The 25143-nt window shown below is 54.8% G+C and overlaps 1 protein-coding gene and 1 long non-coding RNA gene across 4 annotated transcripts in view; both read right to left on the bottom strand.

Annotated features, from left to right (window-relative positions):
* Window positions 1-2953: 2953 nt before the first annotated feature.
* The window catches only part of LOC125320865 (E3 ubiquitin-protein ligase BRE1B-like), a gene marked incomplete at its 5' end in the record, with an annotated part of 42579 nt that continues 20389 nt past the window's right edge, over window positions 2954-25143 (bottom strand). The window contains 10 exons of the mRNA XM_048293290.1: window positions 2954-4627; window positions 5841-6065; window positions 8495-8596; window positions 10336-10476; window positions 12554-12679; window positions 15887-16099; window positions 20789-20938; window positions 22823-22940; window positions 24201-24409; window positions 24658-24717. Coding sequence (XP_048149247.1) covers window positions 5889-6065; window positions 8495-8596; window positions 10336-10476; window positions 12554-12679; window positions 15887-16099; window positions 20789-20938; window positions 22823-22940; window positions 24201-24409; window positions 24658-24717 — 1296 coding nt within the window. The remainder of the gene's footprint in view (window positions 4628-5840; window positions 6066-8494; window positions 8597-10335; window positions 10477-12553; window positions 12680-15886; window positions 16100-20788; window positions 20939-22822; window positions 22941-24200; window positions 24410-24657; window positions 24718-25143) is intronic.
* LOC125320866 lies at window positions 11195-12345 on the bottom strand. Of its 3 annotated transcripts, none has more exons than XR_007201319.1 (5): window positions 12309-12345; window positions 11907-12001; window positions 11677-11735; window positions 11492-11522; window positions 11195-11421 (listed from the first exon to the last, which is right to left on the bottom strand). It is a non-coding gene; the product is annotated as an uncharacterized LOC125320866 (long non-coding RNA). The 3 variants fall into 3 exon arrangements; XR_007201320.1 differs by having other exon boundaries at window positions 11907-11991; XR_007201318.1 differs by lacking the exon at window positions 12309-12345 and having other exon boundaries at window positions 11907-12037.

Here is a 25143-nt window from a genome sequence, read left to right as displayed (position 1 = left end):
ATTTTTTGGGGGGAATTTTTTTTGGATTTTAGGAATTTTCTTGGGATTTTTTTCTGAATTTTGGGGAATTTTGGGGGTTTTGGGGACGGTTTCGAGGAGCTTGGGGGGAATTTGGGATTTTGGGAGGATCTGGGGAATTTGGGATTTGGGGAGGGTTCATGGGGTTTTCGGGGGCTTCAGGCGATTTTGGGGGGAAATTGGGACAAATTTGGGATTTGGGGGAATTTGGGGCGATTTTGGGGCTCGGGTGGGATTTTGGGGGTCCGGAGCTGATTTGAGACGTTGGGTTGGGGATTTTGGGGTAATTTGGGAGGATTGGGGAGTCGGGGTTGATTTTGGGGGTGATTTGGGGGGGATTTTGGGGGTCGGGGTGATTTGGGGCGATTTCGGGGATTGGAGCATTTTAGGACTTCGGGATTGATGGGTTGGAGGGGATTTTGGGGTCGTAGCGATTGGGTGTTTGGGGGGATTTTGGGGGTTGGGGCGATTATTTTGGGTGGTTTGGGGTGATTTTGGGGGATTTTGGGATGATTTTAGGGTGATTTTGGGGTTCCCCCCCCCCCCTTTCCCCGTTACCCTCCGGCCGCTCCATTGCCACTTCCGGCTGCCGCCACTTCCGGCTTCCGGCGTCTCCATGGCAACGGCGGGAGACTCTCCGGCCCGCCCCCTTCCTCTCGATGGTTCCACGGAGGAGCCGCTCCGGCCACGAGGCCGCCGGACTCGATGGTCAGCGCCGAAAGTGACCCAAATGACCTCCGGGACCCCCCCAAGTGACCCCAAGTGACCCCAAGTGACCACCCAGGACCCCCCAAATGACCCCAAGTGACCCCAGAGTGACCCCAAGTGACCCCTGGGACCCCCAAATGACCCCAGGACCCCTAAAGTGACCCCAGAGTGACCAAAGTGACCCCAGGACCCCCCAAGTGACCCCAAGTGACCCAAGTGACCACCAGGACCCCCAAATGACCCCAGGACCCCCCCAGAGTGACCCCAAGTGACCCCAGGACCCCAGAGTGACCCCAAGTGACCCCAGGACCCCCCCCAAGTGACCCAGGACCCCAAAGTGACCACAGGACCCCCAGATGACCCCAGATGACCCAAAGTGACCACCAGGACCCTCAAACGACCCCAGGACCCTCCAGGTGACCCCAAGTGACCCAAAGTGACCACCCACGACCCCAGAGTGACCCCAAGTGACCCAGGACCCCCAAAATGACCCCAAGTGATCCCAAACTGACCACTCAGGACCCCCAAAGTGACCCCAAAGTGACCACCCAGGACCCCCAAAGTGACCCCAGGGACCCCCAAGCGACCCCAAGTGACCCAGGACTCCCCAGAGTGATCCCAAGTGACCCCAGGACCCCCAAATGACCCAGGACCCCCCGATGACCCAAGTGACCCAGGACACCCCAAAGTGACCCAGGACTCCCCAGATAACCCCAAGTGACCCAAAATGACCACCCAGGATCGCCCAAATGACCCCAGGACCCCCCAGAGTGACCCCAAGTGACCCCAGGACTCCCAGAGTGATCCCAAGTGACCCCAGGACCCCCAAGCGACCCCAGGACCCCCCGATGACCCCAAGTGACCCCAGGACACCCCAGATGACCCCAAGTGACCCCAGGAGCCCCCAAGTGACCCCAAGTGACCCAAAATGACCACCCAGGATCCCCAAATGATCCCAAGACCCCCCCAGATGACCCCAAGTGACCCAAGTGACCACCCAGGACCTCCAAATGACCCCAGGACCCCCAAATTGACCCCAAGTGACCTCTGGACCTCTCAAGTGACCCCAAGTGACCCCAGAAGCCCCCAGATGACTCCAAGAGACCCAAAGTGACCACCCAGATGACCCCCAAATGACCCCAGAATTCCCCAGAGTGACCCCAGGACCCCCCAAATGACCCCAAATGACCCCAGATGACCCCAGGACCCCCCAAAAATGACCCCAAATGACCCTGGAACCTCCCAGATGACCCATGACCCAGGACCCCCCAGATGACCCCAAGATGACCCCAAGTGACCCCAGATGACCCCAAGTGACCACTCAGGCCCCCCAAAAACTCCACGGGAAGCGTGGGAACGACTCCGAGCGTTTTTATTGGCTGGGAGGGGAAAGGGGGCGGGGCCGGCCAGGGGTCACTCAGGGGTCAAGGGGAGGGTCAAAGGTCAAGGATTTGGGGGGGGGGCAGGGAGTGGTGACGGCTTGGGATGAGCCAAAGTTGACCTCGAGGTGGCCAGGGGTCACTTTGGGGTGGCCAAGAGTGACCATAAGTGACCAGTGGTCACTTTGGGGTGGTCAGGGGTCACGTTGGGGTGGCCAAGAGTGACCATAAGTGACCAGTGGTCACTTTGGGGTGGTCAGGGGTCACGTTGGGGTGGCCAAGAGTGACCATAAGTGACCAGTGGTCACTTTGTGGTGGTCAGGGGTCACGCTGGGGGTGGCCAGGAGTGACCATCAGTGACCAGTGATCACTTTGGGGGGGTCAGTGGTCACTTTGGGGTGGTCAAGGGTGACCATCAGTGACCAGTGGTCACTTTGGGGTGGTCAGGAGTGACCATCAGTGACCAGTGGTCACTTTGTGGTGGTCAGGGGTCACGCTGGGGTGGCCAGGAGTGACCATCAGTGACCAGTGGTCACTTTGGGGGTGGTCAGGGGTCACGCTGGGGTGGCCAGGAGTGACCATCAGTGACCAGTGGTCACTTTGGGGGGGTCAGTGGTCACTTTGGGGTGGTCAAGGGTGACCATCAGTGACCAGTGGTCACTTCAGGGTGGTCAGGAGTGACCATCAGTGACCAGGGCACACTTTGGGGTGGTCAGGGGTCACTTTGGGGTGGTCAGGAGTGACCTTGGCGTGGTCAGCGATGGCCACGCGTCTTCAGCCGTCACCATAAGTAGCCACAGGTGGTCATCAGTGGCCATAGACGGACACTTTGGGGTGGCAACAGATGACCATTGGTCACCATGGGGTGGTCATAGGTGGGCAATGGTCACTACAGGGTGGCCATAGATGACTATTGGTCACCAAGGGATGGACACAGGGTGGTCATGGGTGGCCATTGGTCACCATCGGGTGGTGATGGGTGGTCAGGGGTGACCCTAGGTCAACATGAGGTGGCCAGAGGTGGTCAGGGGTCACCAAGGGATGGACTCAGGGTGGTCACAGGTGGTCAGGGGTCACCAGGGGCCGGATACAAGGTGGTCAGAGGTGGTCACTGGTCACTACAGGGTGACCATAGGTGGTCACAGGTCACCAAGGGATGGACCCAGGGTGGTCAGAGATGACCAGTGGTCACCATGGGGTGGCTATGGGTGGGGAGGGGTGACCCTAGGTCAGCATGGGGTGGTCATAGATGACTATTGGTCACCAAGGGATGGGCACAGGGTGGTCATAGGTGGTCATGGGTGGCCATTGGTCACCATGGGGGACCTTAGGTCAATATGGGGTGGCCAGAGGTGGTCATCGGTCACCAAGGGATGGACACAGGGTGGTCAGAGGAGGCTCAGGGGTCATCATAGGGTGGTCAGTGGTGACCAGGGGCGACCATTGGTCACCATGGGGTGGCCATGGGTCACCAAGGGATGGACACAGGGTGACCATAGATACTCATGGGTGGCCAGTGGTCAACATGGAGTGGCCACGGGAGGTCAAGGAGGACCCTAGCTCAACATGGGGTGGCCAGAGGTGGTCATGGGTCACCAAGGGATGGACACAGGGGTGGTCAGAGGTGGTCAGGGGTGGCCAGAGGTCAACATGGGGTGGTCATAGGTGGGCACTGGTCACTATGGAGTGGTCATAGGTCATGAAAGGATGGACACAAGGTGGTCAGAGGTGGTCATTGGTAGCCACTGGTCACCATGGGGAACCCTAGGTCAATGTGGGGTGGTCAGAGGTGGTCAGGGGTCACCAAGAGATGGACACAGGGTGGTCATGGGTGGCCATTGGTCACCATGGGGTGGCCATGGGTGGTCAGGGGTGATCCTAGGTCAACATGAGGTGGCCACAGGTGGTCAGGGGTGGCCATTGGTCACCATGGGGACCCTAGGTCAACGTGGGGTGGCCAGAGGTGGTCATGGGTCACCAAGGGATGGACACAGGGTGGCCACAGGTGGTCATTGGTCACCAAGGGATGGACACAGGGTGGCCACAGGTGGTCACTGGTCACCAAGGGATGGACACAGGGTGGTCAGAGGTGGTCATTGGTCACCAAGGGATGGACACAGGGTGGCCACAGGTGGTCACTGGTCACCAAGGGATGGACACAGGGTGGTCAGAGGTGGTCATTGGTCACCAAGGGATGGACACAGGGTGGCCACAGGTGGTCACTGGTCACCAAGGGATGGACACAGGGTGGTCAGAGGTGGTCATTGGTCACCAAGGGATGGACACAGGGTGGCCACAGGTGGTCACTGGTCACCAAGGGATGGACACAGGGTGGTCAGAGGTGGTCATGGGTCACCAAGGGATGGATACAGGGTGGTCAGAGGTGGTCATTGGTGGCCATTGGTCACCATGGGGAACCCTAGGTCAACGTGGGGTGGCCAGAGGCGATCATGGGTCACCAAGGGATGGACACTGGGTGGCCACAGGTGGTCATGGGTGACCACTGATCACCACGGGGTGACCATAACTGGGTGAGGGATGACCAGCGGTGGCCGGTGGCCGCTCAGCTGATGTCATAGCCAGGTGACCACCGGGCATTGGGGGGTGGCCACAGGTGGGCAATGGTCACTACGGGGTGGCCAGAGGTGGTTCTAGATGACCACTGGTCACCAAGGGATGGACACAAGGGGATCAGAGATGACCACTGGTCACCATGGGGTGGCTATGGGTGGTGAGGGGTGACCCTAGGTCAGCATGGGGTGGTCATAGGTGGGCACTGGTCACTATGGGGTGGCCATGGGTCACCAAGGGATGGACACTGGGTGGTCATACATGGCCATGGGTGGCCATTGGTCACCACGGGGGACCTTAGGTCAATGTGGGGTGGCCAGAGCTGGTCACGGGTCACCAAGGGATGGACACAGGGTGGCCATAGATGGTAATGGGTGGCCATTGGTCACCATGGGGTGGCCATGGGTGGTCAGGGGTGATCCTAGGTCAACATGGGGTGGCCAGAGGTGGTCAGGGGTAGCCATTGGTCACCATGGGTGACCTTAGATCAATGTGGTGTGGCCAGAGGTGGTCATGGGTCACCAAGGGATGGACACAGGGTGGTCAAAGGTGGTCAGGGGTGGCCATAGGTCAACATGGGGTGGTCATAGGTGAGCACTGGTCACTATGGGGTGGTCATAGGTCACCAAGGGATGGACACAAGGTGCCCATAAGTGGTCGTTGGTGGCCGTTGGTCACCATGGGGAGCCCTAAGTCAACGTGGGGTGGCCAGAGGTGGTCATTGGTCACCAGGGGATGGACACAGGGTGGCCATAGATGGTAATGGGTGGCCATTGGTCACCATGGGGTGGCCATGGGTGCTCAGGGGTGATCCTAGGTCAACATGGGGTGGCCAGAGGCGATCATGGGTCACCAAGGGATGGACACTGGGTGGCCACAGGTGGTCACTGGTCACCAAGGGATGGACACAAGGTGGTCAGAGGTGGTCACTGGTGGCCATTGGTCACCATGGGTGATCCTAGGTCAACGTGGGGTGGCCAGAGGTGATCATGGGTCACCAAGGGATGGACACAGGGTGGTCAGATGTGGTCATTGGTGGCCATTGGTCACCATGGGGAACCCTAGGTCAACGTGGGGTGGCCAGAGGTGATCATGGGTCACCAAGGGATGGACACTGGGTGGCCACAGGTGGTCATGGGTGACCACTGATCACCACGGGGTGACCATAACTGGGCGAGGGATGACCAGCGGTGGCCGGTGGCCGGTGGCCGCTCAGCTGATGTAGACGCGGTGGAAGTCGTGGGCGCCGAAGGCGGCGTTGCACTTGGGGCACTTCCTCTGGCGCGTGTCGTAGCGGCTCTTGACGCACTCGAAGCAGAAGACGTGGAAGCACTTGGTGAGCACCGCGTCCTTCTTGCGGGCGTTGCAGCACGGACACGTCAGCCGGGCCTGGCGGGACGGACGGCCCAGGGGTCAGCGAGAGGTCACTCGAGGTCAAGAGAGGTCACTCGAGGTCAAGCGAGGTCACTCAAGGTCAAGCGAGGTCACTCGAGGTCAAGAGAAGTCATTGGTGGTCAAGCAGGAATCGTTTGAGGTCAACGGGAATCGGTCAAGGTCAAGCAAGGGTCACCCAAAAGTCATCCCAGGTCAACTGGAGTCAGTCAAAGTCAAGCAAAGGTCAGCCAAGGTCAACCAGGGGTCAGCCAAAGTCATTCAAGGTCAAGCAGGAATTGAGGTCAACAGGAGTTGGTCAAGGTCAAGCAAGAGTTGGTCAAGGTCAAGCAAGGGTCACCCAAAGTTCATCCAGCTCAGCTGGACTTAGCCAAGGTCAACCAGAGGTCAGCAAAGGTCAACCAAGGTCAACTGGAATAGGTTAAGGTCAACCAAAGGTCAACCAAGGGTCAGCCAAAGTCAACTGGACTCAACTGGAGTTGATCAAGGTCAGACAAGGGTCAGTCAAGGCCAGCCAAGGTCAATCAAAGGTCAGCCAAGGTCATTCAAGGTCAAGCAGGAGTCATTTGAGGTCAATGGGAGTCGGCCAAGGTCAAGCAAGGGTCACCCAAAAGTCATCCCAGGTCAACTGGAGTCAGTCAAGGTCAACCAAAGGTCAGCCAAGGTCAACCAGGGGTCAGCCAAGGCTCAGCCAAAGTCATTCAAGGTCAAGCAGGAGTCGTTTGAGGTCAACAGGAATTGGTCAAGGTCAAGGTCAAGCAAGGGTCAGCCAAGGTGAAGCAAAGGTCAGCCAAAGGTCATCCAAGGTCAAGGAGAAGTCGTTTGAGGTCAACGGGAGTCGGTCAAGGTCAAGCAAAGGTTGGTGAAGGTCAAGTGAGGGTCACCCAAAGGTCACCCCAGGTCAACTGGAGTTAGTCAAGGTCAACCAGGGGTCAGCAAAGGTCATCCAATGTCAAGCAAGAGTTGAGGTCAACGGGGTTGGTCAAAGTCAAGCAAGGGTCAGCCAAAGGTCAACGGAAGTTGGTCAAGGTCAACCAAAGGTCAGCCAAGGTCAACCAGGGGTCAGCCAAGGGTCAGCCAAGGTCACTCAAGGTCAGGTAAGAGTCGTTTGAGGTCAATGGGACTCGGTCAAGGTCGAGCAAGGGTCACCCAAAGGTCATCCCAGGTCAACAGGAGTTAGCCAAGGTCAACCAAGGGTTAGCCAAGGTCAACCAGGGGTCAGCCAAAGTCATTCAAGGTCAAGCAGGAATCCTTAGAGATCAACAGGAATCGGTCAAGGTCAAGTAAGGGTCAGCCAAGGGTCCACGGTAGTTGGGCAAGGTCAACCAGGGGTCAGCCAAGGTCACTCAAGGTCAAGCAGGAGTCATTTGAGGTCAATGGGACTCAGTCAATGTCAAGCAAGGGTCACCCAAAGGTCATCCAAGGGTCAGTGAAAGTCAACCAAGGGTTGGCCAAGGTCAACTGAAGTAGGTCAAGGTCAACCAAACGTCAACCAAAGGTCAACCAAGGGTCAGTCAAAGTCAATTGAAGTTGATCAAGGTCAACCAAAAGTCAACCAGGAGTCAGCCAAGGGTCAGCCAAGGTCAACCAGGGGTCAGCCAAGGGTCAGCCAAGGTCAACCAGGGGTCAGCCAAAGTCATTCAAGGTCAAGCACGAGCTGAGGTCAACGGGAGTTGGTCAACGTCAAGCAAGGGTCACCCAAAGGTCAGTGAAGGTCAAACAAGGGCCAGCGAAGGTCAACTGGAGTTGGTCAAGGTCAACCAAAGGTCAACCAGGGGTCAGCCAAGGCCACCCAAGGTCAACCAGGGGTCAGCCAAGGTCATTCAAGGTCAAGCAGGAGTTCTTTGAGATCAACAAGAGTTGGCCAAGGTCAACCAAAGGTCATCCAAGGGTCAACCAAGGGTCAGCAAAAGTCAACCAAGATCAACTGAAGTAGGCCAAAGTCAATCAAAGGTCAGCCAAAGGTCACCCAAGGTCAACTGGAGTTGGTCAAGGTCACCCAAAGGTCACTCAAGGTCACCTCAGATCTTCCAGGACCCACCCAAAGGTCACTCAGGGTCACCCAAGAGTCCTCCAAGGCCTCCCAAGACCACCCAAGGTCCTGGAAGATCCACCCAACGTCCCCTGAGACCGCCCCAGACCCTCCGGAGCCCCCTGAAGACCCCCGCGACCCATCCAAGGTCCTTGAAGGGCCACGCCAGGTCCTGGAAGATCCACCCGGGGTCTTCGAAGGTTCCCCCAAGGATCCTCCAGACCCTCCCCAGGTCCTGGAAGCTCCACCCCAAAATGCTCCAGAACCTTCTCCAAGTCCTCCAAGGTCACCCGAGGCCTCCCAAGACCCTCGCGAGGTCCTGGAAGGTCCCGGAAGGTCCTGGAAGGTCCCAGAAGGTCCCGGAAGGTCCCAGAAGGTCCCGGAAGGTCCTCACCCGGTATTCCTTGATCTCCTCCTGCAGGATCTGGTCGGCGTCGGCGTAAACCTCGACCTTGCGCTGCTTCTCCAGCTTCCGGCGCAGCCGCGACAGCTCCTCCTGTCGCGACAGAGGCGGCGATATATCACGATACGTCGCGATATGTCGCGATAGAGAGCCCCAAAACACCCCAAAATTTCCCCAAAAATTCCTAAAAATCCTTAAAAATCTTCCACGGATTCTCCAGGGTCGGAAAAAGCCCCGACAGCTCCTGCTGTCACGACAGAGGCGGCAGCGATATGTCGCGATAGAGAGCCCCCCAAAAAACCCCAAAATTCCAAAAAATTCCTAAAAATCCTTAAAAATCTTCCATGGATTCTCCAGGATCGGAAAGAGCCCCGACAGCTCCTCCTGTCGCGACAGAGGCGGCGATATATTACGATATGTCGTGATACGTCGTGATAGAGAGCCCCAAAAAACCCCCAAAAATTCCTAAAAAATTCCTAAAAATCCCTAAAAGTCTTCCATGGATTCTCCAGGGTTGAATGGAGCCCCAACACCTCCTCCTGTCACGACAGAGGCGGCCATACATCACGATATGTTGCGATAGACAGCCCCAAAAGAACCCCCAAAATTCCTAAAAATTCCTAAAAATCCTTAAAAATCTTCCATGGATTCTCCAGGGTTGGATGGAACCCCGACAGCTCCTCCTGTCGTGACAGAGGCGGCGGCGATACGTCGCGATAGAGAGCTCAAAAAATCCCCCCCCAAAATTCCTAAAAATTCCCAAAAATTCCTAAAATCTTCCATGGATTCTCCAGGGTCAGAAGGAGCCCCGACAGCTCCTCCTGTCGCGACAGAGGCGGCAGCGATACGTCGCGATATGTCACGATAGAGAGCCCAAAAAAATCCCCCCAAAATTCCTAAAAAATCCCTAAAGATCTTCTGCGGATTCTCCAGGGTTGGATGGAGCCTCGACAACTCCTCCTGTCACGACAGACGTCGTGATATGTCGCGATATGTCGCGATACAGACCCTAAAAAAACCCCCCCTAAAATTACCCAAAAAATTCCTAAACCCCCCCCAAAATTCCCCCAAATCCCCTTTGAAATTCCCCAAATCCCCTCAAACTCCCCCAAATTCCCCCCAAATCCCCCAAAATCTGCTCTAAACCCCCGAAATCCCCTCAAATCTCCCCAAAATCCCCCAAAATTCGTTCTAAACCCCCCACATCCCCCCCAGACCTGCCCCAAATTTCCCCAAATCCCCCCAAACTTCCCCAAATCTCTCCTAAATCCCTGAAACCTCCCCAAAATCCCTCAAATCTCCCCAAAAATCCCCCCCAAACCTCGCCAAAATCCCCAAAAACTCCCCAAACCCCTCGAATTCCCCCCCCAAATTCCCCCCAAACTTCCCAAACTCCCCCAAATACCCCAAATCCCCCTCAAACCCCCCAAAATCCCCTCAAATCCCCCCCAAATCCCTTTCAAGCCTCCCAAAATCCTCCAAAATCTCTCCAAAATTCCCCAAAATCCCTCGAAATCCCCTCAAATTTTCCCAAATCCCCCCCCAAATGCCCCAAATTTCCTCTAAATTCCCCCCAAATCTCCCCCAAAATCCCTTCAAACCCCCCCAAATCCCCCCCAAATCCCCCCAAATCTCTCCAAAATCCCTCTAAATCCCCTCAAATTTTGCCAAATCCCCCCCGAATCCCCCCCCAAATGCCCCAAATTTCCTCTAAATTCCCCCCAAATCCTTCCCCAAACTCCCCCAAAATTCCCAAAAATCCCTCCAAATCCCCCCAAACCCCCCCAAATTTGCCGAAACTCCCCGATTTTCCCCCCCCGGGGGTGGCTCACCTGCGCCCTCTTGAGGCTCAGCGACTCCTTGTCCTTGGCCGCGCGGTTCTCGGCCGCGCACACCTGCAGCTCCCGCAGCCGCGCCTGCACGTGCTCGCCCTGCGCCCGCAGGTCCTCGGCCAGCTGGGCCGCCTCCACCGCCTGCGGGCACACCTGGGCTCACCTGGGGGCATCTATGGCACACCTGGGATCCATTTGGACACACCTGGACACACCTGAGCTCACCCTGGCACACCTGGGGATACACCTGGGCACCACTGAGCCACACCTGGGATCCATTTGGACACACCTGGGGCACACCTGGGGCACCTGAGCTCACTCTGGCACACCTGGCACACCTGGGGGCACCTGGGCACCACTGAGCCACACCTGGGTCACCTGTGCACACCTGGGATCCATTCGGACACACCTGGGCACACCTGGGGTCACTTGGGATCTATTTGAACACACCTGGGCACACCTGAGCTCACCCTGGCACACCTGGGCACACCTGGGCACACCTGGGGCACCTGGGGGCACCTATGGCACACCTGGGCGCACCTGAGCTCACCTGGGCTCACCCCGGCACACCTGGGGGCACCTGGGCACCACTGAGCCACACCTGGGCACACCTGGGATCCATTTGGACACACCTGGGCACACCTGGGCACACCTGGGGCACCTGAGCTCACTCTGGCACACCTGGGGGCACCTGGGCACACCTGGGGCACACCTGGGCACACCTGAGCTCACTCTGGCACACCTAGGGGCACCTGGGCACACCTGGGCACACCTGCAGCTCCCGCAGCCGCGCCTGCACGTGCTCGCCCTGCGCCCGCAGGTCCTCGGCCAGCTGGGCCGCCTCCACCGCCTGCGGGCACACCTGGGCTCACCTGGGGCACCTGCGGGCATCTACGGCACACCTGGGCACACCTGGGATCCATTTGGACACACCTGGGTACACCTGGGGCACACCCTGGCACACCTGGGCCACACCTGGGGCACACCTGGGATCCATTTGGACACACCTGGGCACACCTGGGGCACTTGAGCTCACTCTGGCACACCTGGCACACCTGGGGGCACCTGGGCACCACTGAGCCACACCTGGGTCACCTGTGCACACCTGGGATCCCTTTGGACACACCTGGGCACACCTCAGTTCACCCTGGCACACCTGGGCACACCTGGGATCCATTTGGACACACCTGGACACACCTGGGGGCACCTGGGCACCACTGAGCCACACTTGGGCACACCTGAGATCCATTCGGACACACCTGGGCACACCTGGGGGCACCTACAGCACACCTGGGCAAACATGGGCACGCCTGGGCACACCTGGGATCCATCTGGACGCACCTGGGCACACCCAGGGCACCTGAGCTCACTCTGGCACACCTGGGCACACCCGGGCACACCTGGCAGCATCTACAGCACACCTGAGCTTGCCCTGGCACACCTGGGGGCATCTGGGGGCACCTGAGCACCACTGAGCCACACCTGGGTCACCTGGGCACACCTGGGATCCATTTGGACACACCTGGGCACACCTGGGGGCACCTACAGCACACCTGGGCAAACATGGGCACACCTGGGCACACCTGGGGCACACCTGAGGACCCCTGGGGTAGACCTGGGGGTATCAGGAGCCATCTATGGCACACCTGGGCACACCTGGGCACACCTGGGAGCATCTGGGGGCACCTGAGCACCACTGAGCCACACCTGGGCACACCTGGGCACACCTGGGATCCATTTGGACACACCTGGGGGCACACCTGGGCACACCTGAGCTCACCCTGGCACACCTGGGGCACACCTGGGCACACCTGGGGCACACCTGGGGGCACACCTGGGCACACCTGGGGGCACACCTGGGCACACCTGAGCTCACCCTGGCACACCTGGGGGCACACCTGGGGCACACCTGGGGCACACCTGGGGCACACCTGGGCACACCTGGGGGCACACCTGGGCACACCTGGGCACACCTGGGATCCATTTGGACACACCTGGGCACACCCGGGGCACACTTGAGCTCACCCTGGCACACCTGGGGCACACCTGGGCACACCTGGGGCACACCTGGGGCACACCTGGGGGCACACCTGGGCACACCTGAGCTCACCCTGGCACACCTGGGGGCACACCTGGGGGCACACCTGGGGCACACCTGGGCACACCTGGGGCACACCTGGGGGCACACCTGGGCACAGCTGAGCCCCTCCCCCCTCACCTTCCTCTTGTGCAGCTCCAGCGCCTGCGAGCGCAGGTTCAGCTCCTTCTCCACGGCGCCCAGGGCGCTCTGCAGGCCCCGCTCCTTCTCCTCCAGCTTCTGCACCACCTGCAGCTGCGCCTCCACCTGCCCACGTGAGCAATTAGCCACTAATTAACCCCTAATTAGCGAAATCGGCTCGTTAATAGGCGAAATTACAGCGTTTCTAGGCAAAATTAAGGAGTTATTAGCTGATTATTAGTGGTTATTAGGCCGTTATTAGGTCTTGGGTGGTCTCCTCCGAGTCCTGCCTCACCTAAAGCTGTGCCTCCACCTGCCCAAGTGAGCAATTAGTCACTAATTAATCCCTAATTAGCGAAATCAACTCGTTAATAAGCAAAATTACAGCGTTTCTAGGCAAAATTAAGGAGTTATTAGCCGATTATTAGTGATCATTAGGTCTTGGGTGGTCTTCTCAAGCTCCTGCACCACCTGCAGCTGCGCCTCCACCTGCACAGGTGAGCAATTAGCCACTAATTAACCACTAATTAGCAAAATCAGCTCGTTAATAGGAGAAATTACAGTGTTTTTAGGGCTTTATTAGCCAAAATTAGCCAATTATTAGCAGTTATTAGGTCTTGGGTGGTCTTCTTGACCTCCTGCCTCACCTGAAGCTGCACCCCCACCTGCCCAGATGAGCAATTAGCCATTAATTAATCCCTAATTAGCAAAATCAGCTCGTTAATAGGAGAAATTACAATGGTTTTAGGCCTGTATTAGCCAAAATTAGCCAATTATTAGTGATTATTAGACCGTTATTAGATCTTGGGTGGTCTCCTCCGGGTCCTGCACCACCTGCAGCTGCGCCTCCACCTGCCCAGGTGAGCAGTTAGTCCTTAATTAACCCCTAATTAGCAAAATCAGCTCGTTAATAGGAGAAATTACAGCAACTGTAGACAAAATTAAGGAGTTATTAGCCAATTATTAGGGATTATTACACCACTATTAGGCCATTATTAGGTCTTGGGAGGTCTCCTCCGGGTCCTGCACCACCTGCAGCTGTGCCTCCACCTGCCCAGGTGATTAATTAGCCCTTAATTAACTACTAATTAGCAAAATTAACCAATTATTGGGAAAAAATCAGGCCATTATTAGCCGCTATTAGCCAATTATTAGGGCTAATTAGACCATTATTAGGTCTTGTGTGGTCTTCTCCAGCTCCTGCAGCTGCACCTCCACCCACACAAGTAATTAATTAGCCCTTAATTAGCGAAATTAATTAATTACTAGGAAAAAGCATGCCGTTATTCGGCATTTATTAGTAATTATTAGTGTCATTAGGTGTATTAATGGCTATTTAAATATTATTAATGACCGTTAGAAGGTCATCAGTGGCTATTTAAGAACAATTAGTGACCATTAGGAAACCATTAATGGCTATTAGTGATTAATAGCGGTTATTAATCATTTATTAATGGCTATTAGTGGCTATTAGACACCTAATAAAGGCTATTAATGGCTAATAGAGACCTAATACCGGTTATTAGTCCCTCATTAATGGCTACTAAGCACCTCATAGAAACTATTAATTATTGCTTGAAACTAATAAATGCTATTAGTCATTCATTAATGGCTATTAGAGACCTAATAAAGGCTACTAATGACTAATACAGAACTAATAACGGCTATTAGTCACTCATTAATGGTTATTAGGCACCTAATAAATGCTATTAATGACTATTAAAGACCTAACAATGGTTATTAATGGCTAATAGCTAATAGCAATTATTAGTCACTCATTAGTGGTTATTAACAGCTACCAGACACCTAATAGAGACTGTTAATAAGTATTAGAGACCTAATAAAGGCTATTAATGACTAATGAAGAATTAATAAGGGCTATTAGCCACTCATTAATGGCTATCAGACACCTAATAAACGCTACTAATATTAGTGGCCTAATAAAGGCTATTAGTGACTAATAAAGAATTAATAACGGCTATTAGTCACTCATTAATGGCTACTAGACACCTAATAAACGCTACTAGCGACTATTAGAGACCTAATAAAGCCTATTAATGACCAATAAAGAATTATTAATGGCTATTAGTCGCCTAATAAACGCTATTAATGACTATTACCGACCTCATAGCAGCCATTAGTCACTAATACAGAGCTAATAACAATTATTAATCTTTCATTAGCGCCTATTAACACCTCCGACACACCTAATAAACGTTATTAATGACTACTAGACACCTAATAGTGGCTATTAATGAGTAGCACAGAACTAATAACAGCTATTAACCACTCATTAGCCGCTATTAAACACCTAATAAACGCTATTGATGACTACTAGAGACCTAATAGTGGCTATTAATGAGTAGCACAGAACTAATAGTGACTATTAGTCACTCATTAATGGCTATTAGACACCAAACAAATGCTATTAATGACTACTAGTGACCTAATAAAGCCTATTAGTGACTAATAAAGAACTATTAATGGCTATTAATCGCCTAATAAACGCTATTAATGACTATTACCGACCTCATAGCAGCCATTAGTCACTAATACAGAGCTAATAATAATTACTAATCTTTCATTAGCGCCTATTAACAGCTCCGCCACACCTAATAGTGGCTATTAATGAGTAGCACAGAACTAATAAGGGCTATTAGCCACTCATTAGCGCCTATTAACACCTCCAACACACCTAATGTGCTATTAATCACTCATTAATAGCTATTATACACCTAATAAACGCTATTAATGACTATTAGAGACCAAATAGTGGCTATTAATAAGCAGCACAGAACTAATAACGGCTATTAAGTCACTCACTAAAGGCTATTAGACACCAAATAAACGCTATTAATGACTCTTAGTGACCTAATAAAGGCTATTAGTGACTAATAAAGAACTAATACCGGCTATTAATCACTCACTAATGGCTACTAGAGACCTAATAAATGTTACTAATGACTAGTAGACACTTAATAAAGCCTATTAGTGACTAATAAAGAACTATTAACGGCTATTAGTCACTCATTAATGGCTACTAGAGACCTAACAAACGCTACTAGTGACTATTACAGACCTAATAAAGCCTATTAGTGACTAATAAAGAATTATTAATAGCTATTAGCCACTCACTAACGGCTACTAGAGACCTAATAAACGCTATTAATGACTATTACAGACCTCATAGCAGCTATTAGTCACTAATAGAGAACTAATAGCAGGTATTAATCCCTCATTAGCGCCGATTAACACCTCCGACACACCAAATAAACGCTATTAACAACCGCTAAACAACAACTAAGCCCCGTTAACGACTCACTAAGGCCTCACCTGGGCCTTGAGGGCCAGCACCTGCTCGGCCAGCTCGTCCTTCTCCTCGCGCAGCAGCTTGTGGATCTGGTTGGCCTTGATGCGCTCAGACATGAGCTTGAAGTTGGCGTCGTCCTTCTCGCGCAGCTGCTGCAGCAGCCGCAGGTTCTGCTCCTGCATGTCCTCGAAGGCCTGGCCCGTCACGTCCATCTCCGACAGCAGCGCCTCCTCCTCCTGCCGCAAGATGGCCACCGGCGGGGGGCGGGGGGAGATGGAGACCGTGAAGGGGTGGGGGAAGATGGCTGCCGTGAGGGGGTGGGGCAAGATGGCTGCCAGGAGGAGATACAATAATCCACGGGGACAAGATGGCCGCCGTCAGGGGGTGGGGCAAGATGGCTGCCAGGAGGAGATATAATAATCCACAGGGACAAGATGGCCGCCGTCAGGGGGTGGGGTAAGATGGCTGCCAGGAGGGAGTGGGGCAAGATGGCTGCCGTGAAAAGATGTAATAATCCACAGGGACAAGATGGCCGCCGTCAGGGGGTGGGGTGAGATGGATGCCATGAGGGGGTGGGGCAACATGGCTGCCATGAGGAGATATAATAATCCATGAGGACAAGATGGCTGCCACGAGGGGGCAGGGCAAGATGGCTGCCATGAGGGGGTGGGGTAAGATAGACACCGTGAGGCGATACAATAATCCATGGGGACAAGATGGCTGCCGTGAGGGGGTGGGGCAAGATGGATGCCATGAGGGGGTGGGGTAAGATGGCTGCCAGGAGGAGATATAATAATCCACAGGGACAAGATGGCCGCTGTCAGGGAGTGGGGTAAGATGGCTGCCAGGAGGGAGTCGGGTAAGATGACTGCTGTGAGGGGGTGGGGCAAGATGGCTGCCATTAGGGAATGGAACAAGATGGCCGCCATGAGGAGATACAAAAATCCACGGGGACAAGATGGCCGCCGGGGGGGGGTGGGGAGAGATGGAGACCGTGAAGGGGTGGGGCAAGATGGCCGCCATGAGGGGGCGGGGCAAGATGGCTGCCAGGAGGAGATATAATAATCCACAGGGACAAGATGGCCGCTGTCAGGGAGTGGGGTAAGATGGCTGCCAGGAGGAGATCTAATAATCCACGGGGACAAGATGGCTGCCATTAGGGGGTGGGGTAAGATGGCTGCCAGGAGGGAGTCGGGTAAGATGGCTGCTGTGAGGGGGTGGGGCAAGATGGCTGCCATTAGGGAATGGAACAAGATGGCCACCATGAGGAAATACAACAATCCATGGGGTAAGATGGCCACTGGTGGGGGGCGGGGAGAGATGGAGACCGTGAAGGGGTGGGGCAAGATGGCCGCCATGAGGGGGTGGGGCAAGATGGCCGCCGTGAGGGGGTGGGGTAAGATGGCCGCCGTGAGGAGGTGGGGCAAGACGGCCACCATGAGGAGGTGGGGTAAGATGGCCGCCATGAGGGGGTGGGGCAAGATGGCTGCCGTGAGGGGGTGGGGCAAGATGGCCGCCATGAGGGGGCGGGGCAAGATGGCCACTGTGAGGGGGCGGGGCAAGATGGCCGCCATGAGGGGGCGGGGCAAGATGGCCACTGTGAGGGGGCGGGGCAAGATGGCCGCCATGAGGGGGCGGGGCAAGATGGCCGCCATGAGGGGGTGGGGCAAGATGGCCGCCATGAGGGGGCGGGGCAAGATGGCCGCCATGAGGGGGTGGGGCAAGATGGCCGCCATGAGGGGGCGGGGCAAAATGGCTGCTGTGCACTGATACAATAATCCATGGGGCAAGATGGCTGCCGTGAGGGGGCGGGGCAAGATGGCGGCAGCCATATTGGCAGATGATGTCATGGCAGCCATATTGCCCTGTGATGTCACAGCAGCTATATTGACCCGTGATCTCATGGCTGCCATATTGCCCTGTGATGTCATAGCAGCCATATTGGCAGATGATGTCATGGCAGCCATATTGTCCTGTGATGTCACAGCAGCCATATTGACCCGTGATCTCATGGCAGCCATATTGTCCCGTGATGTCACAGCAGCCATATTGCCCTGGCAGCTCACAGCGGCCATACTGGCACAGGATCTCATGGCAGCCATATTGCCCTGGTGTCTCATGGCGGCCATAGTGCCCTGTGATGTCACAGTGGCCATATTGGCCCATTACTTAAGGTGGCCATATTGCCCTGTGAGGCAATGGCAGCCATATTGGCACACAATCTCACGGCGGCCATATTGCCCTGAGATGTCATGGCGGCCATATTGGACCGTGATGCCATGGTAGCCATATTGCCCATAGGGCTCACGGCAGCCATATTGGCATGGGATCTCATGGCAGCCATATGGCACAAGATCTCTCGGCGACCATATTGCCCTGAGATGTCATGGCGGCCATATTGGCACAGGATCTCATGGCGGCCATATTGACACCCTATGTCACGGTGGCCATATTGCCCTGTGATGTCATGGTGGCCATATTGCCCTGTGAGCTCACGGCAGCCATATTGGCACACGATCTCACAGCAGCCATATTGCCCGGTGATGTCACGGCAGCCATATTGGCATGGGATCTCATGGTGGCCATATTGGCCCACAATCTCACAGCAGCCACACTGCCCTGTGAGCTCATGGCGGCCATATTGACACAAGATCTCATGGCGGCCATATTGCCCTGGGAGCTCATGGCGGCCATATTGGCCCACAATCTCACAGCAGCCACATTGCCCTGTGATCTCATGGCAGCCATATTGGCACACGATCTCATGGCAGCCATATTGCCCTGTGATGTCATGGTGGCCATATTGGCACACAATCTCATGGCGGCCATATTGCCCTGGGAGCTCATGGCGGCCGTATTGCCCTGTGATGTCATGGCAGCCATATTGACACACGATCTCATGGCAGCCATATTGCCCTGTGATGTCATGGTGGCCATATTGCCCTGTGAGCTCACGGCAGCCATACTGACACACGATCTCATGGCAGCCATATTGCCCGGGGAGCTCACGGTGGCCATATTGCCCTGTGATGTCATGGCAGCCACATTGCCCTGCGATGTTGTGGCGGCCATATTGGCCCACAATCTCATGGCAGCCATATTGCCCTGTGAGCTCATGGCGGCCATATTGCCCTGTGATGTCATGGCAGCCATATTGGCACACGATCTCATGGCAGCCATATTGCCCTGTGATGTCATGGCAGCCATATTGGCACACGATCTCATGGCAGCCATATTGCCCTGTGAGCTCATGGCGGCCATATTGCCCTGTGATGTCATGGCGGCCATATTGGCACACAATCTCATGGCGGCCATATTGCCCTGTGAGCTCATGGCGGCCATATTGCACTGTGAGCTCATGGCGGCCATATTGCCCTGTGATGTCATGGCGGCCATATTGCCCTGTGAGCTCATGGCGGCCATACTGCCCTGTGGTCTCAGAGAAGCCATATTGGCACATGATGTCATGGCAGCCATACTGCCCTCTGAGCTCGTGGCGGCCATAAGGTCCTGTGATGTCACATTGGCCTTATTGGCACAATATCTCATGGCGGCCATATTGCCCTGTGATGTCATGGTGGCCATATTGGCACAAGATCTCATGGCGGCCATATTGCCCTGTGATGTCACAGCAGCCACATTAGCACACAATCTCACGGCAGCCATATTGCCCTGTGATGTCATGGCAGCCATACTGCCCTGTGATGTCAAGGCGGCCATATTGCCCTGGGAGCTCACGGTGGCCATATTGCCCTGTGATGTCATGGCAGCCACATTGCCCTGCGATGTCGTGGTGGCTATATTGGCCCACAATCTCATGGCAGCCATATTGCCCTGTGATGTCACGGTAGCCATATTGGCACACGATCTCATGGCGGCCATATTGCCCTGCGATGTCGTGGTGGCCATATTGGCACACAATCTCATGGCAGCCATATTGCCCTGTGAGCTCATGGCGGCCATATTGGCACACGATCTCATGGCGGCCATATTGCCCTGTGATCTCACAGCAGCCATATTGCCCCGCGATCTCATGGCTGCCATATTGCCCTGTGATGTCATGGTGGCCATATTAACACACGATCTCATGGCAGCCATATTGCCCTGTGATGTCATGGCGGCCATATTGGCACAAGATCTCATGGCGGCCATATTGCCCTGTGATGTTACAACAGCCATATTGGCACACAATCTCATGGCAGCCATATTGCCCCGCAATATCACGGTGGCCATACTGCCCTGTGAGCTCAGGGCAGCCATATTGGCACACGATCTCATGGCAGCCATATTGCCCTGTGATGTCATGGCAGCCACATTGCCCTGCGATGTCGTGGTGGCCATATTGGCACACAATCTCATGGCCGCCATATTGCCCTGTGAGCTCATGGTGGCCATATTGCCCTGTGAGCTCATGGCGGCCATATTGCCCTGTGATGTCATGGCGGCCATATTGCACTGTGAGCTCATGGTGGCCATATTGCCCTGCGATGTCATGGCGGCCATATTGCCCTGTGAGTTCATGGCGGCCATACTGCCCTGTGGTCTCAGAGCAGCCATATTGGCACATGACGTCATGGCAGCCATATTGCCCTCTGAGCTCGTGGCGGCCATATTGCCCTGTGATGTCACAGCAGCCATAAAGTCCTGTGATGTCACAGCGGCCTTATTGGCACAAGATCTCATGGCGGCCACATTGCCCTGTGATGTCACAGCAGCCACATTAGCACACAATCTCACGGCAGCCATATTGCCCCGCAATATCACGGCGGCCATAGTGCCCGGTGATGTCATGGCAGCCATACTGCCCTGTGACGTCACGGCGGCCATATTGCCCTGCGATGCACACCTGTCACTCCTCTCCCACCCCTCTCCCGTGTGTCCCACCCCCCCAGGTGTCCCTGCCCCATCCTGGGCTCGTCCCTGACCTGTTTGGTGGCCGCCAGGCGCCGCTGCAGGTGCTCGATCTGCTCCTCGCTCAGGCGGAGCCTCCTCAGCGCCTCCTCGTCCGCCAACTTCTTGCTCTCGCGCCGCTCCCGCTCCTCCAGCTCCCGCCAGCGCCCCCGCAGCTCCTCCAGCTGATGAGCGGCCGTTAATGAATCGTTAATTGGGTGGGAATTAATTATTAATTAATCATTAATTAATCAATTAACCAGCCAGAGTTCATGGGTTAATGAGAGGAGTTAATGGGGGGAGGTTTTGGCTCTGGCACCGCTCCAACTACTGCCAGCTTGTCCAGCTAATTAACGCTCATTAATTATTAATTATTTGTTATTTATTACTAATTAATTAATTAATCATTTAACCAGCCAGAATTCATGGGTCAATGACGGCTGTTAATGGAAGGAGGTTTTGGCTCTGGCGCCGCTCCCATTCCCGCCAGTGACCCTGCAGCTCCTCCAGCTAATTAACGCTCATTAATTGATAATTAATTAATAATTAACTAATTAACCAGCCACAGTTCCTGGGCTAATGACGGCTGTTAATGGAGGAACGTTTCGGCTCTGGTACCGCTCCCGCAGCTCCTCCAACTAATTAACACTCATTAATTATGTTATTGGAAGGAGGTTTCGGCTCTGACGCTGCTCCAACTCCTGCCAGCTCCTCCAGCTAATTAGCACTCATTAGTTATTAATTAATTATGAATTAATTATTAATCGATTATTAATTAATCAATTAACCAGCCAGAGTTCACAGGTTAATGACGGCTGTTAATGGAGGGAAGTTTCGGCTCTGGCACCGCTCCAACTCCTGCCAGCGCCCACCAGCTCCTCCAGCTAATTAACGGTCCTTAATTAATCCTTAGTTAGTTGGTAATTAATCAATTAATTAGTGAAAGTTCACGGGTTAACGGGAGGAGTTAATGGGGGGAGGTTTTGGCTCTGGCGCCGCTCCCTCTCCCGCCAGTGACCCCGCAGCTCCTCCAGCTAATTAACACTCATTGATAATTAATTATTAATTAATCAATTAACCAGCCAGAGTTCATGGGTTAATGACGGATGTTAATGGAAGGAAGTTTCAGCTCTGGCGCCGCTCCCGCAGCTCCTCCAGCTAATTAACAATCATTAATTACTAATTAATTTTTAACAAATTAATTGATAGCAGCTAATGGGCTAATTAGGGAAGTTAATTAAAGGCAAGAGTTTTGGCTCTGGTGCCACTCTTGCTCCTCCAATGCCCCCACGGCTCTTCCGGTGGATTAATTAACCCATTAATTAATTAACTACAACTAATTAAGGAATGATTAATTGCTAAGAGCTCATGGATTAATGAGTAAATGAACGGGATGAATTTTGGCTGTTGCTCCTCCAACTGATTAATTAACCCATTAATTACCACCTAATTAATGAACCAAGGAATGAGAGTTCCATTAATTAACTAATTAACAAACAGCCACTAATTAAGAGAAAAATCGTTAAATAATGGGGTCATTAATTAATCAGCGGCCATTAATTACAGAGAACAGTTAATTAGCGGGAAGAGCTTTGGCTCCTACTCCACCAGCTCATTAATGAAGGGCAATTAATGATAACTAATTAGTTAATTCAGTTTATTAACTGAGACTAAGTAGTTAATGGGGGAAGTTAATTAACAGAGATCATTAATGAGAGCCATCTTTGGATCCTCCAGCTCCTTGAGCTCGTTAATTAACGGAAACTAATTAGTAATCAACCCAGAATTATTTAATTAATAGCGGCCATTAATTAGTAAGAGCTCAGCAGCTAATAATTAATTACGGAGCTAAACTCATTAACCCCATCACCTGCAGCAGGGCACTTCGGAACCCTTAATTAACTTAAAATTGCATCTCATTAGCGTCTCATTACCCCCAAATTTCCTCCCCTTATTCCCGTTTTCACGCTCCTAATGCCTCATTAACGCCTCGTTAACGCCTCATTACCACCCTGGCTCCATCCCAGAGTGCTCAGTAGCGCTAATTAGCGTTAATTAATGCTAATGACCTCGGCCTTGCTCTTCCTCTCAGCGGCCATGAGCGTGACCTTGTCGCGCTGCTCCTTGGGGGCCGATTTGTACATGTCCAGCAGCAGCTTCATCTCCTTCTGGCTCTCCTGCGCCTTCCTGGGGTCATTTGCATCTCATTTGCATCTCATCTGCATCCCCAAGTCGCCCCCACCGCTTTCATTTCACCCCCCAATGGTCCCAAATTCCCTCCCCGAAACCACAAAAAGTTCTCCCCAATTCTCCCTCCCAAACACCTCCAACCCCTCCCAAAATCCCCCCAAACCTCCCCGAGTTCTCTCCACTCCCCTCCCCTCGCCCTCCCGCCACCCTCATCAGCATCTCATTTGCATCTCATTTGCATAAGCACCCCAATTCTCCCTCCCAAACACCCCTGACCCCTCCCAAAATCCCCCCAAATCCCCCAAAACCTCCCCAAATTCTCCCAACTCCCCCCCACCTCCCCTCGCCCTCACCTGCCTACCGCCCTCATTAGCATCTCGTTTGCATAAACGCCCCAATTCTCCCTCCCAAACACCCCCGACCCCTCCCAAAATCCCCCCAAACCCCCCAAAACCTCCCCAAACCTCCCCAAAACCACTCCACACCCCCCCACCTCCCCTCCCGCCACCCTCATCAGCATCTCATTTGCATAAACACCACAGTTCTCCCTCCCAAACACCTCCAACCCCTCCCAAAATCCCCCCAACCCCCCCAAACCTCCCCCAAAACCACTCCACACCCCCCCACCTCCCCTTCTGCCACCCTTATTTGCATCTAATTTGCATAAGTGCCTCAATTCTCCCTCCCAAACACCCCCGACCCCTCCCAAAATCCCCCCAAACCCCCCTAAACTCCCCCCAAACTTCCCCAAAACCACTCCACACCCCCCCACCTCCCCTCCTGCCGCCCTCATCTGCATCTCATTTGCATCTCGTTTGCGTAACACCCCAGTTCTCGCTCCCAAACACCTCCAACCCCTCCCAAAATCCCCCCAACCCCCCCCAAACCACTCCACCCCCCGCCACCCTCATTTGCATCTCATTTGCATAAGTGCCTCAATTCTCCCTCCCAAACACCCCCGACCCTCCCAAAATCCCCCCAAATCCCCCAAAACCTTCCCAAGTTCTCCCAACTCCCCCCCACCTCCCCTCCCTGACCCCTCCCGGCGCCCTCATTAAAATCTCATCTGCATCTCATTTGCATCTCATTTGCACAAACACCCCAATTCTCCCTCCCAAACACCCCCGACCCCTCCCAAAATCCCCCCAAACCCCCCTAACCCCCCCCAAACCTCCCCAAAACCACTCCACACCCCCCACCTCCCCTCCCGCCGCCCTCATCTGCATCTCATTTGCATCTCATTTGCATTTCTCTCACTTGAGCTCGGCCCGCAGCTGCTTCAGCACCTCCGAGTCCTTCTTCTTGGCCTCCTCGGGGCCCCCCTTGGGCCGCTCCCGCTCCCCCCGCGGCCGCCCCTCCCCCACCCCCCTCCGCCCATCCCCCGCTCGGGGCGGGGCCTTCCCGGCGGTGGGGGAGGGGCCGGGGGCGTGTCCTTGAGGGGGCGGGGCTGAGAGGGAGGGGCGGGGCTCGGGGTGGGCGGAGCCTGAGGGGTTGGGGGGGTGGGGGAGGGGCCGGGGGCTCCTCCTCTTCCTCCTTGGGGGGAGGGGCGGCTTTGGGGGGGTCCTGGTGGGGGGAGGGGCCGGAGGAGGCCACGCCCTCTTTGGGGGTCTCGTCGGTGGGGGTGGGGGGGGGGGAGGGGCGGGGGTGGGGAGGGGGGGAGGGGTTTCCTCGGGGGGAGGGGCGGAGCTGGAGGAGGAGGGGGGGAGGGGGTGGGGGAGGGGCGGAGGGGGCGGGGGAGGGGGGGGGGAGGGGCCCCGCTGGCCTGGAGGCGGAGCTGGGGAGAGAGAGGGGAGGGGTTAAAGGGGGGGGAGGGGCACGGCCGGGGCTTAAAGGGGCCATGGCCCTGCTCTTAAAGGGGTCATGGCCCTGCCTCTTAAAGGGGGCATGGCCCTGCTCTTAAAGGGGTCATGGTCCTGCTCTTAAAGGGGGCATGGCCCTGTTCTTAAAGGGGTCATGGTCCTGCTCTTAAAGGGGCCATGGCCCTGCTCTTAAAAGGATCATGGTCCGTTTGCTCTTAAAGGGGTCACGGCCCTGCTCTTAAAGGGGCCATGGCCCTGCTCTTAAAGGGGCCATGGCCCTGCTCTTAAACCCTGCTCTTAAAGGGGCCATGGGGCCTGCTCTTAAAGGGGCCATGGCCCCTGCTCTTAAAGGGGGCATGGCCCATTTGCTCTTAAAGGGGGCATGGCCCTGCCTCTTAAAG

Source organism: Corvus hawaiiensis, unplaced genomic scaffold (assembly GCF_020740725.1).
Source record: "Corvus hawaiiensis isolate bCorHaw1 unplaced genomic scaffold, bCorHaw1.pri.cur scaffold_236_ctg1, whole genome shotgun sequence".
Classification (NCBI taxonomy): Eukaryota; Metazoa; Chordata; class Aves; order Passeriformes; family Corvidae; genus Corvus; species Corvus hawaiiensis.
Note: the sequence above shows the minus strand (reverse complement) of the source record. Positions and strands in the feature narration are given on the sequence as shown.